The 20,041-nt window shown below is 33.5% G+C and overlaps 1 protein-coding gene across 1 annotated transcript in view; it reads right to left on the bottom strand.

Moving 5' to 3' along the window:
• LOC141325830 (signal induced proliferation associated 1 like 2) overlaps positions 1–20,041 on the bottom strand; it is a 187,379-nt gene that overhangs the window by 31,175 nt on the left and 136,163 nt on the right. Inside the window, exons 15-18 of the mRNA XM_073834561.1 lie at positions 14,585–14,991; positions 9,191–9,385; positions 6,435–6,488; positions 2,493–2,643 (exon numbers count right to left, since the gene is read on the bottom strand). Of these exons, the coding sequence (XP_073690662.1) occupies positions 2,493–2,643; positions 6,435–6,488; positions 9,191–9,385; positions 14,585–14,991 (807 nt within the window). The remainder of the gene's footprint in view (positions 1–2,492; positions 2,644–6,434; positions 6,489–9,190; positions 9,386–14,584; positions 14,992–20,041) is intronic.

Raw genomic sequence — 20,041 nt, forward strand, 5'->3', positions numbered from 1 at the left:
ACAATAATCACAGCTAATGGATGGAAAAGCATTATTTGACAGCAGAAAGTGCATGTGAACTTAATACCATGGTGTGAGATAATCACCATAATTAAATACTACAGAAATAAACATGGTACTCCAAGAAAACCGTGGTTTTTTGATTGTAAGCGGTCCAAAAATAACAATAAAAACATTACTACTATGATGTGTCAATATGCCAATACGGAATTATCATTGGAATATTTTAAAAACAGTACAATTAAAATATTACTTTAAAACCATGGTATTAAACTAAAAAACTGCTATGGTACTATTACATAAAAAATGTTTTTATCATCAGACATCTTCAAAAACATAGTTTTACCAAGATATACACTAAAAACTAATTACTTTAAAAAAAACATTACCATGGTAAGTGCCTAAAAACATGGTATTACCATGGTATCATGTCTACAAAAAGTGGTATTACTATAGTAAATATACAGTATATCACAATGAACCACAGTATTGATGTTGAATGCATTACTTTGGTATGACAAAAAAAAAAAAAAAAAAAACTAGTGTTAGTATGGTAGCTTACACAAAAAATATGGCATTACCATGGTAAATGTCCAAAAACATAGTACTTTCAAGGTACACATCCAAAAAAAAAAAAAAAAAAACATTGTATTACTATTATACTCGCTTAAAAACTTTGTTTTATCATTTGACATAATTAAAAAACAGTGTTACCATGATAAACACTGAACATACTGAAAACATACTTAATACTTAAAGTCTTAAAAACATGGTATTACCATGGAAAATGTTTAAAAACATAGTACTATCAAGGTACATATGTAAAAAACTATGGTATTACCATGGTAATTGTCTTAAAAACTCTGAAAAACATGGTATTACTATGGTCTATTTAAAAAAACAAACAAATTGATTCGTGCTCTGAGTCCTGATCTGAATTATGATTCGCGAACACTGAGATTCAGATTAGAACTCGGAGCGCGAACCATTTAATTCGCGAAATGATTTGCGAACCTGTTTGAAAGTTCATCTGCGCACAGAAACCCTGATCTGAATAAAAGGTTTGCGAACCCGCTGCTAAGTTCCGATCTAAATCAAATGATTCGCAATTCGCGAAATGATTTGCGAACCTGTTTCCAAGTTCTGATCCAAATCAAATGATTTGAGATCCACACTCAGACTCCCCGATCAGAATAAAAAGATTCACGAACCCGCTCCGAAGTTTCGATCCAAGAAAAATGATTCACGTTCCAAACTTCCGATCTGAATAACGATTCGCATACCACCATTTCAGGTCAGGACTCGCAGCGCTGACTGCGAATCATTTAATAAGATAAATGATTCACGAACTCGCTCTAAAGTTTGCATCTAAATCAAATGATTCGCAATTTGCAAAATGATTTGCGAACCTGTTTCAAAGTTCCGATCTAAATTAAATGATTTGCGATGCGCGCTCAGACGCCCCGATGTGAATCAAAAGATTCGCGAACCTGCTCCGAAGTTTCGACAAGGTCCCTTTGTCTTTGGTTTTGATCTAAATGTAATGATTCGTGATTTGCGTTCCGAACTCCGGATCTGAATAATGATTCACGAATCACCATTTCAGATCAGGACTCGAAGCGTGGATCGCGAATCATTTAATACGCAAAATCATTTGCGAACCTGCTTTGAAATCTGATTCGCGATACACGATTTGAAATCCTGCTTAGAATCAAATGATTTGCGATCTGACTGGAGCGCTTCGAAACAGTGAATCAATTTGCGATGTGATGATTCTACTGATTCAGAGTTTCGAAAAGCTCCGTTACATCCATCACTATAAGTGCTTTTTAAAATCATTACAAGCGATGTCGAAATTCGAAAATGAATGTTTTTTGTTCATTTGAGATGGTTTTTGCAAGTGAATCGCATGAACTGAATGATCAAAGTCACGAGTTTGAATCAATCAGTGTAAATGACTCACTCAATTGATTCGGTTTGTCTGTTTATCTTTTCGCGTCTTCAGCCACGTTTACACGACACTGGCTTGTTAGTTTTAAGACAATAACTGTAATAAGCAAAAAAAAGTAGAATGTTTACAAACAAAATATCCATATTTCTATTCCAAGGATAACATCCAACACAAATCTACGAACATATTCAGGTGAGGTAATCAGTTTACTGCCAACTAGTGAAAACGCTCAATTAATATGATGAGCTGCACCTCAAAATACATGTTAGATGAAAACATTGTGTTAAGAAAGTAAAAAAAACATGATTACCATGGTAAGTGTCAAAAACATGGTATATTACCACAGTATCATGTATAAAAGCACTTACCAAATAAGTCCAAATATACTTCCATAGTATTTTGGACATATACTGAATTTGAATACTGAATTTTAGTATCACAGTAAGTTTGAAAATACCATAGTATCTGAATCTAGTGAAGATGATCTCAGTATGTCCTGTAGTATGCATAATATACCACTGTCCTGCATAAGCACACGTACCTTCCTGTGTCCGCTCTCTCCAGGAGGGCTTTCAGGCTGCATCATCTTCATGTATTCTTCTTTAGACATGTTTGGCTGCAGACCTCCGTCCTTCAGCTTGTCCCGTCCTCTGTCCTGCAGCCGACAGGACGTCTCAGCGGCGTACAGCTGCCTGCGGGGACACACAGAGCCGGACACAGGTTATAAATGCTGGCCGGAGATGCTCTGAAGTCCAGGAGTGAGGGGAGAGCAGGGCACTCATGCTGCTGGTCAAACACTGAGGATGATGGAGGGTCGGTTTCAGCACGTGTGAAGCAGGACAGAAGAGGTGTAGATGCTGCAGGTCAGTGTACATTCATGTTAATCACAGTATCACTCTAAACATTACTCTGAGTTAATGCTAATGTTTCTCACGAGCGTTTGTCACACATCTTTTCATTGGGTGAAGAGTGAGAGTCACTGGGAGCGTGCTATATAGCTGTTAGACAGCATGCACACACTAGAACTAAACCTAGAACTAAACCTGAACTACAAAAGAAATCACATATTAAATACAGAAATCACATATTAAAAACCCTGTCAATGGTGTCTGGAGAAAGACATTGATCTAGCAATCCCCAGCAATCTATTAAAAAAACATAAATAAAAATTAAATCTTGTCCTGGTGAATAAAATGAAATAAAATAATAAAAAAAAAAAAATTATAGAATAAAATATGAATTATAATTGTACATTAATAATAGTAATTTGTTATTTCTGATTTCATCAAAATGAAAAGCTTACTAAAACGGATGAAGTTGTATTTGTTTTCTTAGAGTTGTTTTTATTAGAGTACCATGAACCAGTGTTATTTTAATATTATTTATATTTTTATATACTATTATATTTTTCATAATTTTTTTATTTAAAATATTAGCTTTATAACTTTGAATTAGCTTTTATTTTTAGATTTATAATTTAATATTTAATGTTTAATTTTTATGTGCTTACCATGGGTATTACCATGGTATCATGTCCAAAAAAATCATGGAATTATTACGGTAAATGTAAAAAAAACATGGCATTACCATGGTATCATGTCCAAAAAGCATGGAATTTTATGGCAAATGTCTAAAAACATAGTATTACTATGGCGAATGTCAATAATACATGGTATTACCATGGTATCATGTCCAAAAAAGCATAGAATTACTATGGTAAATGTCTAAAAAACATGGTATTACCATGGTATCATGTCCAAAAAGCAAGGAATTTTTATGGGAAATGTCTAAAAACATAGTATTACTATGGCGAATGTCTAAAAAAACATGGTATTACCATGGTATCATGTCCAAAAAAGCATAGAATTACTATGGTAAATGTCTAAAAAACATGGTATTATCATGGTATCATGTCCAAAAAGCACGGAAATTTTATGGGAAATGTCTAAAAACATAGTATTACTATGGCGAATGTCTAAAAAAACATGGTATTACCATGGTATCATGTCCAAAAAAGCATAGAATTACTATGGTAAATGTCTAAAAAACATGGTATTATCATGGTATCATGTCCAAAAAGCATGGAATTTTATGGGAAATGTCTAAAAACATAGTATTACTATGGTGAATGTCTAAAAAACATGGTATTACCATGGTATCATGTCCAAAAAAGCATAGAATTACTATGGTAAATGTCTAAAAAACATGGTATTATCATGGTATCATGTCCAAAAAGCACGGAAATTTTATGGGAAATGTCTAAAAACATGGTATTACTATGGCGAATGTCTATAAAACATGGTATTACCATGGTAACATGTGCAAAAAACATGGAATTACTACGGTAAATGTCTAAAAAAAAAAACATGGTATTACCATGGTATCATGTCCAAAAAAGCATAGAATTACTATGGTAAATGTCTAAAAAACATGGTATTACCATGGTATCATATCCAAAAAGCAAGGAATTTTTATGGCAAATGTCTAAAAACATAGTATTACTATGGCGAATGTCTAAAGAACATGGTATTATCATGGTATCATGTCCAAAAAGCACGGAAATTTTATGGGAAATGTCTAAAAACATAGTATTACTATGGCGAATGTCTAAAAAAACATGGTTTTACCATGGTATCATGTCCAAAAAAGCATAGAATTACTATGGTAAATGTCTAAAAAACATGGTATTATCATGGTATCATGTCCAAAAAGCATGGAATTTTATGGGAAATGTCTAAAAACATAGTATTACTATGGTGAATGTCTAAAAAACATGGTATTACCATGGTATCATGTCCAAAAAAGCATAGAATTACTATGGTAAATGTCTAAAAAACATGGTATTATCATGGTATCATGTCCAAAAAGCACGGAAATTTTATGGGAAATGTCTAAAAACATGGTATTACTATGGCGAATGTCTATAAAACATGGTATTACCATGGTAACATGTGCAAAAAACATGGAATTACTACGGTAAATGTCTAAAAAAAAAAACATGGTATTACCATGGTATCATGTCCAAAAAAGCATAGAATTACTATGGTAAATGTCTAAAAAACATGGTATTACCATGGTATCATATCCAAAAAGCAAGGAATTTTTATGGCAAATGTCTAAAAACATAGTATTACTATGGCGAATGTCTAAAGAACATGGTATTATCATGGTATCATGTCTAAAAAGCATAGTATTTCTATGGTAAATGTCTAAATAAAATAAATAAAATTTAAGCAATAAAAATAAAAACAAATACAAATTAATCATACAGACCAAAATGTATCTAAGTAGCCTTTTTAAAAATAATAAATGAAATAATCAAAACTTAAATTAAGTAAATAATAATACAAAAATATATATAATATATATATATATATATATATATATATATATATATATATATATATATATGCAAATAAAAACAATAATGCAGATAATATATAATTAAAATGAAATGTAGCAAGTACTGTGAATAGTTTAACATATACCAAAATACAAATAAAATTAAACTTAAATAGATTAATTAAATTAAATAGAGCAGCACTAACTTTTCAGACTCTTTAAAAATAAATAACTGAAATAACACAATATTCAAAAAAAAAGTAAATAATAAATAAATAAAACATGTAAATAATACATTTTATATATACATATATACATATACATATATATATATATACACACACACACACACACACACACACACACACACACACAGACACACACACACACACACACACACACACACACACACACACACACACACACACACACACACAAAAACCTGAGATCTACTAGTATATATTAAGGTTAAATCTGCATTATTCAACTCTTTATTACAGACCCAGAATCAGGCTCAGCCTCAGGCTGACAGACATCCACAGGGAAAACAATGATAGACATTTCTGCACAGCTTCTAGAATGTCCTTGTAAATAATAGACGAAACGTAAAGGTTACTAATATACAATCTGCGGCAGAGTTAAAAATACTCAACGAGTGTGTAAATACTGAAGGTGAGTTAATTAATCTTGTAGGAAGGTCACATTCAGACATGTACGCTATGTCGTCTTTTACGTATTCTGTCATGGATAAAAATAACAACTGAGCAATGCAGCAAAAATCCAAATGAGTGCAATAGTGAAGAGGGCGTATCAAAACTAACTCAAAGCCCACAGGCGCTGGACAATGTCATCACAGCTGTCTGGCACTAGCGCCGTGGTTTTAACACACTTAGTGACCCACTGGCCTTTACTGGTGTATGTGTCTATGAGCAACTGTTGATACGAGCACTACAGGCTATGTCTGAGTCTGACAGAAAGTGTCGAGGTGAGCGAGGAGAGGAGGGTTGGTGCGGCACAGTGGGGAGAATTTCAACTCGAGACATTTACACGCAGTGAGGAGAACAGAAAGATCAGGGGTCGAAGGGGAAAGTTCACTAACGGCGTGAGCACAAACATACACAGTGGGGGTGTGTGTCTGTACCTGGACCGCTCGGCTAGAGCCTTCAGAAGAAAAGACAACAAGCTCTCGGCTCCACTGAGCAACAGAAGCCGAGGAGAGTAGAAGAAACAGAGAACAAAGTTAGCAGCTGCTTTCACACGGCGAGCGGTTTATAGTGTCAAGGCGCACTGCAAACGGGAAAAAAGCTTCATTAGCAGGCACAATAAATGCGAGCGATATTGGATGATTTGTCTAGAGGCTGGGTTACGTAATGTGAAATAAAGGCTGAGGTGGAATAAACAAGGAAAGGAGGTGCTAACTGCATTACAAGGCTTCTTTCATAACAGCTGGGGAAAAGCAGCTCAGCCGCACCATCAATCTAAGAAGAGTTTAAGTGGAAACTTTTACTGAACAAAGACATTAGTGGAGAGATGGACCCGAGAGAGTTTTATTTAGAGGACAAGTACACACTTGCTATCTAAATGTGGACAGAGCAGAGAGGTCTATTGTTATCAGATAAGTCTAATTATATTAATTACAGACTAATCCATACAGGGTTTGCATTTTAGACAGAAAACATAACTGCAATTTGTAACTAAATTGAAGATTAATTAAATGAATATGGAAGAATACAGAACAAGAGATAGATAGAACAGTGAATAGACAGAGTTATAGATAGAATGATAGATAGATAGATAGACAGATAGATAGATCGATGACAGACTAAAAATGATAAAACGATAGAATGACAGAACAATAGATAGAACGATAGACAGAATGATTGAACAATTGACAGAACGATTGAACAATGGATAGAACCATAGAATGACAGACAGAATGAGAGATAGAATGATAGACAGAATGCTAGAAAGAACGCTAGACACAATGATAGAAAACTAGACAAAACGCTAGACAGAACAATATACAGAACGATAGAATGATAGATAGAACAATAGATAGAACAATAGAAAAAATGACTGAACAATAGATAGATAGATAGATAGATAGATAGATAGATAGATAGATAGATAGATAGATAGATAGATAGATAGATAGATAGATAGATAGATAGATAGAATGATTGAACAATAAATAGATCGATAGATAGAATGATTGAACGATAGATAGAGATTGATAGAACCATTGAACAATAGATACAAGCATAGAACGATGGACAGAATGATGGACAGAATGCTAGAAAGAATGATGGAAAGAATGATAGAACAATAGATAGAACGATAGACAGAATGATTGAACAAAAGATAGAACCACTGAACGATGGACAGAATGCTAGAACGATAGACAGAATGCTAGAAAGAACTATATACAGAACAACAGAACAATAGATAGAACAATTGAACAATATATAAATCGATAGAATGATTGAATAGATAAATCGATAGAATGACTGAACAATAGATAGATTGATAGATAGAACAATTGAATAATAGATAAATCGATAGAATCATTGAACAATAGATAGATTGATAGATAGACCGATTGAATAGAGAGATCGATAGATAGAACAATTGAACAATAAATAAATCGATAGAATGATTGAACAATAGATAGAACCACTGAATGATGGACAGAATGATAGAACAAAAGACAGAATGCTAAAAAGAACAATATACAGAATGACAGAACAATAGATAGAGCAATTAAACAATAGATAGATTGATAGACCGATAGAACCACTGAATGACGGACAGAAAGATAGAGCGATAGACAGAATGCTAGAAAGAACGATATACAGAACGATAGAATGCTAGATAGAACGATAGACAGAAAGATAGAACAGTTAGAACGACAGAACAAAAGAACAGTAGAACGAAAGAACGCTAGATAAAATACAGAATGATAGACAGACAGAAGGTTAGAACAATAGATAGATAGATAGATAGATAGATGGATAGATAGATGGATAGATGGATAGGATAGAATGATAAAACATTAGATAGAAAAATGGCTAGAATGATAGATAAAACGACAGAACAATGGATAGAACGATAGACGGATAGAAGCAAAACTAGAATATTAAAAAGAAAATCAGAGGTGGCTCAAACGCTTCCACTCCAGGATCCGTTTAGAGTCCACTGGGCAAACACCGATCTTCAATGTGGAACAGTACAGTCCACAGGGATCGGGCATCAGCGTACAGATCAATAATGAGAAGAGACACATGCCAAGTATATCACATCTGCACATTTACAGAGCTGATTTCACACAGAACTCACTTCGATCAAGCCCTGTTAATCTACTGATGCTTCTTTCCAGGCCTTGTTGATGCTCAGATCGATAAAGGAAAGATTCACTTTGATCTATAACTTACTGCAGATGGTTTTTCGTCCTTGAAAACTGGAATTGCCTGATGATTGTGCCAGCGCAGAGATTAATTGGATAAAAAGAAGTGAGAGACCTCCGCTGCTGGCTAAATTCAGCCTCGGAATAGATTGGTCTCTCCTGGCCTTTTAAACCAGACGCTTAATGAGTCACACTGGCACAAGCTTGGAGGGCAAGATTAAATTTAATCAAATCTAAGGCCCAACCTAATTGTTCGCGTTAGGAAATTACAATACAACTCTTTTTAGACATAGTCTTACTTGAGTGCTTTACACGCTCTAGAGATTTCGAGGCCTCTTGAGTATGTGGTAATGGCGAATGGTAAATTCAATTAAACAACAAATAACTCTCATATGAAGTGTCTTAATGTTGCTTTTAGTGGCCTAAACAATTAACTCCCAAATAAACCAATCACAGCAGCAGATGCATCCCATTCCACACATCCACACACTCACCCACACTCGGACTGAATTGGGGGCTCGTCCGGGATCGCTTTGTCATCGGACCTCCTACGCCAGCTGTGTGTGTGTGCATCAGTGCTGGGACCTGGCTCCTGGCTACTTTGGGGGACTGCATGGGTTCTGGAAGGTTCTGGAGAGGGTGTGTGCTTGAAGCTGTGGGGTAAGGGGCTGCCGGAGTGGTGGGAGCCACTGGCCAGCGCACATGGGATAGAGGAACGTGAGACCCAACCATCAAAACAACATGAAATTGCTTCCTGTACTGTTTAATTCAAGCACTGGTGGTTAGATAAAGATGGGGAATAATTTACAAATGTGCCCAGTTGCATTTTAAGGGCTCATTTAGTCAGAATGGAACATGGAGGCCATAAAACTGCATTGAGTGAACAAACAGGAGAACTCTGACCATGTCATCCAAGATCTTCATGTCTTTCTTTCTTCAGTCAAAAGAAATTAAACTTCACTTCCAGAACAAAAATTTTCAGATAATGTACTCGCTCCCTTGTCATCCAAGATGTTCATGTCTTTCTTTCTTCACTCGTAAAGAAATTATGTTTTTTGAGCAAAACATTTCAGGATTTTTCTTTATATAGTGGACTTCTATGGTGGCCAGAGTTTGAACTTACAAAATGCAGTTTAAATGCGGCTTCAAACGATCCCAAATGTGGGTTTTCGCATTACTGATAGTTTCACTAGATAAGACCTTTCTTCCTCGGCTGGGATCGTTTACAACCCTATCGGGATCGTTTGAAGTCGCATTTAAACTTCATTGTGGAAGTTCAAACTCGGGGCACCATAGAAGTCCACTATATAAAGAAAAATCCTGAAATATTTCTCTCAAAAAACAATTTCTTTACGACTTAAGAAAAAAAGACATGAACATATTGGATGACAAGCGGGTGAGTACATTATCTGTAAAAAATTTTCTGGAAATGAACTTCTCCTTTTAGGTTTTTGAGGAAAACATTCCAGGATTTTTCTTTATATAGTGGACTTCTGTGGTGCCCCGAGTTTGAAATTCCAAAGTGGACTTAAATGGGGATCAGCGAGTTGAAGGTCCAAACTTCAGTTTTAATGTTGCTTTAAAGGGTCTACATGATTCCAAGGGTGTTATCTAGCGCAATGATTGATCATTTCCTAAAAAAAAAAAAAATTTACATACTTTTTCGGATTTTAAAGTCTGAGGAGAAAATGAGATGGAGTTGCGCTTTTGTTAAATACTTTTTTTGGGTCTTGACAGTGGTATTTACCTGGCAGTCAATGGGACAGTCAAAATCCTCCCGGTTTTCATCCAAAATATTTTAAATTGTGTTTCGAAGACGAACAAAGATTTAAAGGGTTTGGAACGACATAGTAGTAAGTGATTAATGACAACATTTTCATTTTGGGGTGGAGTAAACCCTTTTACAACATTTCCAACATAGCACAGCAGGACAACTACAGTCTTTTTTCGTGTTCCTGTCATTTTACTGTTGACTGCTTTAATTTCAAGGAGTTTTATGCTTCTTGGCTCAGTACCCGGTTTATTTGGACCAGCTAGATTCATTAAATCTCAACCTGCAAGTATGATAAATAAAAGATGTTTATACTATATGGTAGGGCTGGGTAAAAAATATTGATTCTCCGATTTTAATCGATCTTCAGTTTAACGCAACGATATCGATTCGGGAAATCCCCGAATCGATTCTTAATGCACGTGCCTCACGTAAGAGGATATGAATATTCCCCTCTCGTCCTGAAGGTGTCACTAGTGTTCCTGCTGAGAGTTTTCTCAACCGCTGGTGATCTAATCACAGCGCAAAGGAGCTGCCTTGGATCAGATCAGAACATGTTGATCAGCTGCTTTTTTTTTTGCAGAAAAATCTGGAGATCAAAAATTTTTAGGCTGTAGTTAAGAACTGTTAGTTTTATGGACAGTTAGAATGTTTTGTATATGCAGACAAGGGCTTTATGATGGATCTGTTTTGAACGTTTTGAATTTAGAAAAATGTTTTATTTCTTAAACATGTTTGAAGTTCTTAATAGATTTCACTGTTGCACATTTACAGTCTTTTTATTTTTTTACAGTAATAATGTGCATTTTGCAGTTTGTTTACATGGTGCACATAATTTTGAATTCTTGTTACAGGGTTAATTTAAAATAAAAGTTGTTTAAAATAAACAATTGTGCACCCTATTATTAATGTTGATGTGTATTTCAGTAATAAACTTAAGTAGGAGAGTTTCAGTTACCAGCATTTATATCAAAATATGGATCCCATGTCTGCAAAACTAACATTTTAAATGAAATATTGATAGCTAATCGATATCGAATCGAATCGAATCGAAATCGAAATCGAATCGAATCGAAACCATAAAAATAAGAATCGAATCGAATTGCCAAATTGGTCACAATACCCAGCCCTACTATATGGGTGTATCGTTTCAAACATGCAGCTTCTGCGGTAGACCAATCACAACAGACTGGGCCATCTGACCAATCAGAGCAGAGTAGGCTAATGGAAAGGAGGGGTTTAGAGAGACTGAAATTTTTTAACTGCTTCGAATGAATCGTTTCGAATTGGTAGAAAGTGAGGTGACATTAAATGCATATTTTGAGAAAACAAAAACGTTTTTTTTTTTTAACTTTGAATGCAAGTAAACCTATTGTTGGAGACAATATTAGGAACCCTGAAAATGGCATAATAGGGACACTTTGAAGTAATTAGATCAATAGCGATCGAATGCAGACGGGTCCTACGAGCGATCCTTCGGGCTTTCAGTTTAGGAAACAGTGGGCGAGTTCTGTATTGACAGCGCTCTGTTCGGGCATCTTTTGAAATGCATTCACAAGACAAATAAGCACTCAAAAACACACACATCAGAACTGACAACATGCCTGTGAGCAGGACCCTGACCTTTCTACAGCAACATGACAGCTGCCATTCTCTCCGGTCCATCTCAAAGAGACTTCTCACCATTTTTCTGCCTTTTATGTAACTGTCTGTGCTCACAAGGGTTTAGTCAAGATTAGATAATGCTCCTTAAAGTTGTGTACTTTTGAAACCTCACTTAGCCACGCATTTGAAGACAGCTGGTTCTGAAGAACATAAAACACTCTGAACATAACAGAAGGTAATTTGGCAATTCTGCTAATGATTTTCTGGAACTGCTCTGCAGTGCAAAACAAAGCAGTTTCACTGTACGGAGGGAAAATAACCCTTTATGTCTACATTTAAGAGCTATGCACAAAGCCATCTATTTTTTCCCTTTAAAAACAGCGTCTATTATCCTACGTTTCCTCAATTACACAACTCCCACGATCATTCTGTACAATGCAAATAATGACTTCAGTGCAAATTAAGACTTCCTTTTCCATGATGCAAAAAAGCAATTGAATCTGCTACCTGGAAAACAAGCTTAATTGTCCTGCTCCAAATTCACACTACCGTTCAAGTGTTTGGGGTCAGTAAGATTTTTTGTTGTTGAAGAAATTAGTACTTTTATTCAGCAAGGATGCATTAAATTGATTGAAAGTGACATTTCAGACATTTGTAAAATTACAAAAGATTTCTATTCCACATAACTGCTGTTCTTTTGAGCTTTCTATTTATCAGAAAATCCTGAAAAATGAAATATATAGATGAGGTCAAAAGTTTACACCCCCCTTTCAGAATCTGCAAAATGTTAATTATTTTACCAAAATAAGAGAGATCATACAAAATGCATGGTTTTGTTTATTTAGTACTGACCTGAATAAGACATTTTACATAAAAGATGTTTACATATAGAGAAAATAATAGTTAAACCCTGTTCAAAAGTTTACATCCCCTTGATTCCTAATACTGTATGGTAACTGAATGATCCATAGTGTTTTTTTGTTTAGTGAAAGTTGTTCATGAGTCCCTTGTTTGTCCTGAACAGTTAAACTGCCTGCTGTTCTTCAGAAAAATCCTTCAGGTCCCACAAATTCTTTGGGTTTTCATTATTTATTTTTGTGTATTTGATCCCTTTCCAACAACGACTGTATGATTTTGAGATCCATCTTTTCACACTGAGGACAACTGAGGGACTCATATGCAACTATTACAGAAGGTTCAAACACTCACTGATGCTCCAGAGGGAAAAAACATGCATTAAAAGCCAGGGGTGAAAACTTTTGAACATAATGGAGATGTGTGCATTTTTCTTATTTTGCCTGAATATCATATTTTTTTTCAATTAGTACAGCCCTTTAGAGGCTACAGAAGATACTTACATGTTTCCCAGAAGACAAAATAAGTTAAATTTACCCTGATCTTCAAATTCAAACATTTTACACCCCCCGCTTTTAGTGCATGGTCTTTCTTCAGCATCAGCGAGTGTTTGAACCCTCTGTAATAGTTGCATATGAGTCCCTTAGTTGTTGCTGAAAAGGGTTCAAATACAAAAAAATACTAAAAAACCAAAGAATTGTGGGACCTGAAGGATTTTTCTAAAGAACAGCAGGCAGTTTAACTTTTCAGGACAAACAAGGAACTCATGAACAACTATAACTAAACAAACAAAAAACACACACAGTTGTGGATCATTCAGGTAACAACACAGTATTAAGAATCAAATTTGAATGGGCTCATTTTTATAAATGTAACTATTATTTTCTTTTGTGGACTATATGTAAACATCTTTTATGTGAAATATCTTATCCGGATCAGTAATAAATTAAAAATAACATGCATTTTGTATGATCCCTTTTATTTTGGTCAAATAATTAACATTTTGCAGATTCTGCAAAGGGGGATGCAAACTTTTGACCTCAACTGTATCGTGTTTTTCACAAAAATACAAAGCTGAAGGATCATGTGACACTCAAGACTAGAGTAATGATGCTGAAAATTCAGCTTTGCATCAACGTAATAAATTATATTTTTACAAAACTTTTATATTTTAGAAAACAGTTCTTTGGAACTGTAATAATATCACACAATATTATAGTTTTCACTGTATTTTTGATCAAATAAATGCAGCCTTGGTGAGCAGAAGAGACCCTAAACTTCTGAACTTGTCTTCAAAATGAGATTTAGATGTTAAAAGCCTGCAGACCTGTTATTAAAAAGAAGCATTCCTCTCTCTCCAAGTGAATACACACAGCTGGATATGCAAAACACTTAAACATCTGCACCCAATTAATTGTGTGTTTGTTTGTGTGTAACTGGGGGAATATGCACATATTTATAAAAGTAACTCATAGCAGACTAGGGAATGCACATTTTCAGCTTTTAGTGGAAATCCAACCAGTAGGCCAATCAATAATGTTGGCAAAAACATTATCCGAACATTATCAAGCAGGAAACATTTGATCCATTCAGCCTCAAGCCACAAATCTGACCTATTTATATTTTTGTAAACATCAGATCTCTCTCTTTCGCTCACCTAGAATGTGATGAGATCTCGCTCAGGTCTCCCATACTCCCGTCCGCAGGTGCGTGTCCGGCGGCCAGAGCTGCGGCGTAGCTCTGGGGAAGGTACAACCTGCCGTGGTCCTCCTCCGTGGACCCTTCTTCCGTCAGTTCTGGCGTCCAAGGGTGTCCCGGATCGGATGCCCCGCGTCCCTGGAGCATGACGCGGGCTGTGGACGCTCCGGCGACCCCTGGGGTCATGCTACAGGGCGCGGTGTCGATGCCGCTGTCTGTGGAGGCTCCTTTGATGTAGGTGAGACCCAGCATCTCTGGATCCATCAGGTCTCCGGAGCCAAAGTGCTTCTCATCGCTGTTACTGCTGGAGGCGTTGCTGGACAGAGTGTTACTGCTGGAGTGGCTGGAGTTCTTATCGCCGCCCTGCTGGAGGAAAACAGAAAAACATATCAAGGAAATGTTACTAAAATGGTCTGTTTTTGGCAGGATGTTTACTAAGGCATGTTTGGTTTCTTTAAAAGCAACACCCTAGAAATGACCTAGAATATCCTGGCAACTGCACTGGATTATTAGGATAGGTTAGAACCACTGTTTTCTTAAATATAAACAAATATAAACATATGAAAAATATGAAAAAATAAATAATAAATATTGTATTATATTATATACATTATAGAATATCCTAGCAAATGTACTGCAGTTTTTGCATGGGGAGGAACCACTTATATTTTCTTTAATATAAACATATGAAAAATTTATATAATTAATATTACAATTAAAAAATAAATAAATAATCCTGTCTGCGACATAAATATAGATATATTTAAAAAATAATAAACGCAAATAATACACAATAAGACAACAACATACATACACAATAAAACAAATAAGTTAGTTTAAAAAAAATTAAAAAACAATATTCTTGCAACTTCAAAAACTATAATAACTCTTGTGTTAGTATTTAAAAAAATGTATTAAAATAATAAACAGATAAATAATTATATCTGCAACATAAATATAAATATATAAAAAAAATAAATGTAAATACTACAAATAAGTATTTAAATAGATAAACTCTTGTTAAAAAATTAACTCTTGTTAATGCACTGCAATATTTGCATGGGCACGAACCACTTATATTTCCTTAAAAAACATTAATATAAATATATGAAAAATAAATTAATATACAAAAATCTTAAAATAATAAATAAATACACAATTCTACATAAATCTGTAACAAACATAAATATAAAAGAAAATCAATGCAAATACTACAAATAAATAAATAAGTAAGTATTTAAATAAGTAAATAAATACTTTAAAAACAATATTACTCTTTCAACAGCATTGAAATATCTGCATGGGCAAGAACCACTTATATGTTCTTTAAAAATATTAATATAAATATATGAAAAAATGTATATAAAATATATTACAATAACTAAATGATTCTGTCTGCAAAATAAATATAGATATATTTTTAAAAAACTAAGTAAATGCAATTATACACAATAAAATGATAGACAATAAAAATAAACAATAAAATAAATACATTTTAAAAGACTAAATAAATAACAAACACTTCAAAGACAATATGCACTGCAGCTTGCACTGCAATATTTGCATGGGTAAGAACCACTTATACTTAAAAAAAAAAGCATTATAATATAAAAATAAATTAATGTAAAAATATCTATCCTCAACAAATATAAATACATAAATCAAAAACAAATGCAAAAATCAAATGTATGCAAGTAAATACACAAATAATGAATACTTCAAAAACAATAATACTCTTACAACTTAAATTAATACAAAATAAATTAATACAAACCAACAGAAAATACAGAAAATAATACTCTAGCAACTACACTGTAATATTTGCATGTGCAAGAACCACTCAAAAATGGTAAAAAATATTCATAATTTAAAAAAATGTATCTTTACATATAAATAAAAATACATAAAGTTCAATGTTTCAGAGCACAAGCATTAACAACTACAATGTAAATGTAAACATCATACAAAGGAAACATTGCAACACAATACACATCATCCCATTGTCTACGTGACATTTTGTGCATGCTTGCATATTTTATGATCTATAATTCTAATTAGCAGATGGAAAATGGGCCGAATCTGCTGTCATATTCTGTCATGTGACACCTCGTTTAGTCCAAACTAATATCACACCAATTTTAATGTAGCGCTTCACACTGCAAAGATGCGCAAAACTAATTACTGTGAGCTAATGAATAATTCTGTGACGGGTAATGTATGCAAATATGTGCTGTATTCATTAATTAGTGCGCAGACAATAGGCGTAATAAATCAAGAGAGCAGAGCCGTGTACATCTCCCAGCGGATACGGACACAGCATTTTACACAATGCAACAGACATTAGAGACCATTCAGAGATGAAAGGTTTGTAAGTTATTGATATAGGTGGTAGAAGGCAAACACACAATAACAAACATAATTAACAGACTGAATCCTGACATTAAACCTGCATTTATACAGACTGCAACACTCATTAACGCAGCTGTAAAACTCACTCCACTTAACGTGGATAATGACACAGTCCTTTAATCTTTCACGCTTTTCCATATTTGTTAAAAGGCTCTATAGATGCATCTACACAAATCATACTGTATGCTCCTTAGAGAAACATGCCATTGGAATGAGTTTAAATGATTTTGAACAGCATGATTTTTTAGTAAAATGTCTTAAAACTGATTGGATATGAACCTTAACGTGGGGTGGAATGAATTAAGACAATATCGGCTGATTTCTTGAATAGAAATTGTTAAATTACGAAGTCATTTGCAGTGTTTGCAAATCAGAATTGATGTAAATGGTCTTCACAGACACTGAAAGAGAAAGAGCCTTATTTGAAAGACATTACAAGTGATAGTATTAGAGTAAGTGAAACTAAGTAATTAACATTCATTTACCTTGGAGCAAATGAAGACTATCTTACTAAGGTTATATGTTTTCATTCGGTCACTAAATCACTATAAATCACTAAGGCAGTATATATTTATATTTATATTACATATTACATATATTTATTTATATATATTTTTTCATTACGGTATTAGTAGTCATTTACTACTTAGAAGTAGAGATAAAAATTACATAATAATTAATTAAAATTACAATTATAATAATTAACTTAAATAATTCATATTTAATTAAATATAATTAAATAATTATAGCAATTAATTAAAAATTTCACTAAATATTTGTGCACTTTACGTGTGAATTATATATATATTATATATATTATATTATATATATATATATATATATATATATATACATACACACTTTATTTTATATTATATTACATGTATTTATTTATATATTTTTAAATTACAGTATTAGTACTCATTCAATACTTAGAAGTAGAGATAAAAATTATATTAATTATAACAATATAATTATAATAATTAAAATTATAATTATAATAATTAACTTAATCAAAAATAATTAATATACAATTATATATTAATAATCAATTAAATAATTCATACTTCATTAAAATAATTAAATAATTTATATATATATATATATATAATATATAAATTAATTTATATATATAAAATTTTATTTTACATTATATATTACTTAGTTGTTTCTATATTTTTAAATAACATTATTTGTACTCATTCAATACTTAGATTTTGTGAAAAAATGTATCTTAATTATACTAATATAATAATTAGAATAATTGTAATAAATAATTATTTATTATATAATTATATACAGTACAGAACAAAAGTTTGGACACACCTTCTCATTCAAAGAGTTTTCTTTATGTTTTCTAAACTATGAATTAACACATGTGGAATTATATTTAATTCTAGAAAATATTTAATTCTATATATACTATATATACTTTTGCACAACACAACTGATAGTCCCAACCCCATTTATAAGGCAAGAAATCCCACTTATTAAACCTGACAGGGCACACCTGTGAAGTGAAAACCATTTCAGGTGACTACCTCTTGAAGCTCATCAAGAGAATGCCAAAAAGTGTGCAAAGCAGTAATCAAAGCAAAAGGTGGCTACTTTGAAGAACCTAGAATATGACATATTTCCATTATGTATATAATTCCACATGTGTTAATTCATAGTTTTGATGCCTTCAGAGTGAATCTACAATTTTCATAGTCATGAAAATAAAGAAAACTTTGGTTCAAAGGTGTGTCCAAACTTTTGGTCTGTACTGTATATATATGTATATATATATTGCATGAAGTTCATTTCAGCAATGATGCTCACTAGGTTTGGAAGAGAGCTTATATCTCCACTACAGGAGTCTGTTTTAAACCCCAGCGTCCTGCGTTAAACGATGATAATTTACTTTCAGCTGGATGCCGGTGGTCAGATGCTATTAGAGGAACAGGCCGTGTGAGATATTGGCCAAAACTCACATTGAAGGTGAGAGAGAGACAGACGAACGCAAGCGTGTCCCTGATAACAGCACCAAGGGCAGACTGACCTTATCGCCATTCATTCATCACACTGACGCACATGCACACTGACAGCAGCACTAGCGGCCTCGTGCGCCTCCGTCTGCGTGTTTGTCATATCAAGGCTTCACCAAATGCAGTAACACCCTCAAGACGAGACGGAGAACTTTCCCAAGCAGAGGAAGCCCGTGTTTCCACTTATGCAATGTGATTATATGCTTCATATGTGAAGTGTATATCTGGCTCACCACATTAAAACACGTTCTGATACAGTAGGGAACTGCCATATTATGAATTAGTCCAGCATTTATAAACATACAGTTGAATATATAAACAAATGCATCCTGCTGGCTAGCCACTAACCAACTCAATTATAAATAAAGCACTCGGTTTATTTTGTCAGCGCTCTTCTGTCCTTTAAATGAACTGGATCTCATAAGCTCCTATATGGCTGTATGCAGGTCAAGCATAAGACGTGTTCCTGAATCAAAAATCCTAAATTACTATCAAACAATATGATTTTAAGGCTTTGATTTGTGGCTTTAATAAGATCTGAGATGACCGAACACCAACCAACACACAAAACTTTCATTTTCTGCGAAACTGTGTCGCAACAATTTTTGTATTGTGAAAAAGCACTACACAAATAAATGTGAACTGATTTGAATTAATACAATTCTTAATCAATTATTTCATATTGATTTGTACAGCAGTGGTCCTCAACCAATGACTTACCTAATACAAAACGAGCATTTAAATAAGCAAAAACAACCAAAAATTCAATCAAAATAATTTATTTATTTTTTATAGGTTTATTAACTATTTATTATTTTATTATCTGTTGTATTATTAAAATGCTGTTGTCTCGTCTCTTCTAAAGGCAAATATATAAAATAAAAAGTAAAAACTTTTTAATAAAAGTTTTTCATTAACTTTTCATTGTCACTTAAAAATTTCTGTTTCTATAAATGTTTTCGTATTTTTTTAAAAGCTTT

Source organism: Garra rufa, chromosome 2, assembly GCF_049309525.1.
Source record: "Garra rufa chromosome 2, GarRuf1.0, whole genome shotgun sequence".
Taxonomy (NCBI): domain Eukaryota; kingdom Metazoa; phylum Chordata; class Actinopteri; order Cypriniformes; family Cyprinidae; genus Garra; species Garra rufa.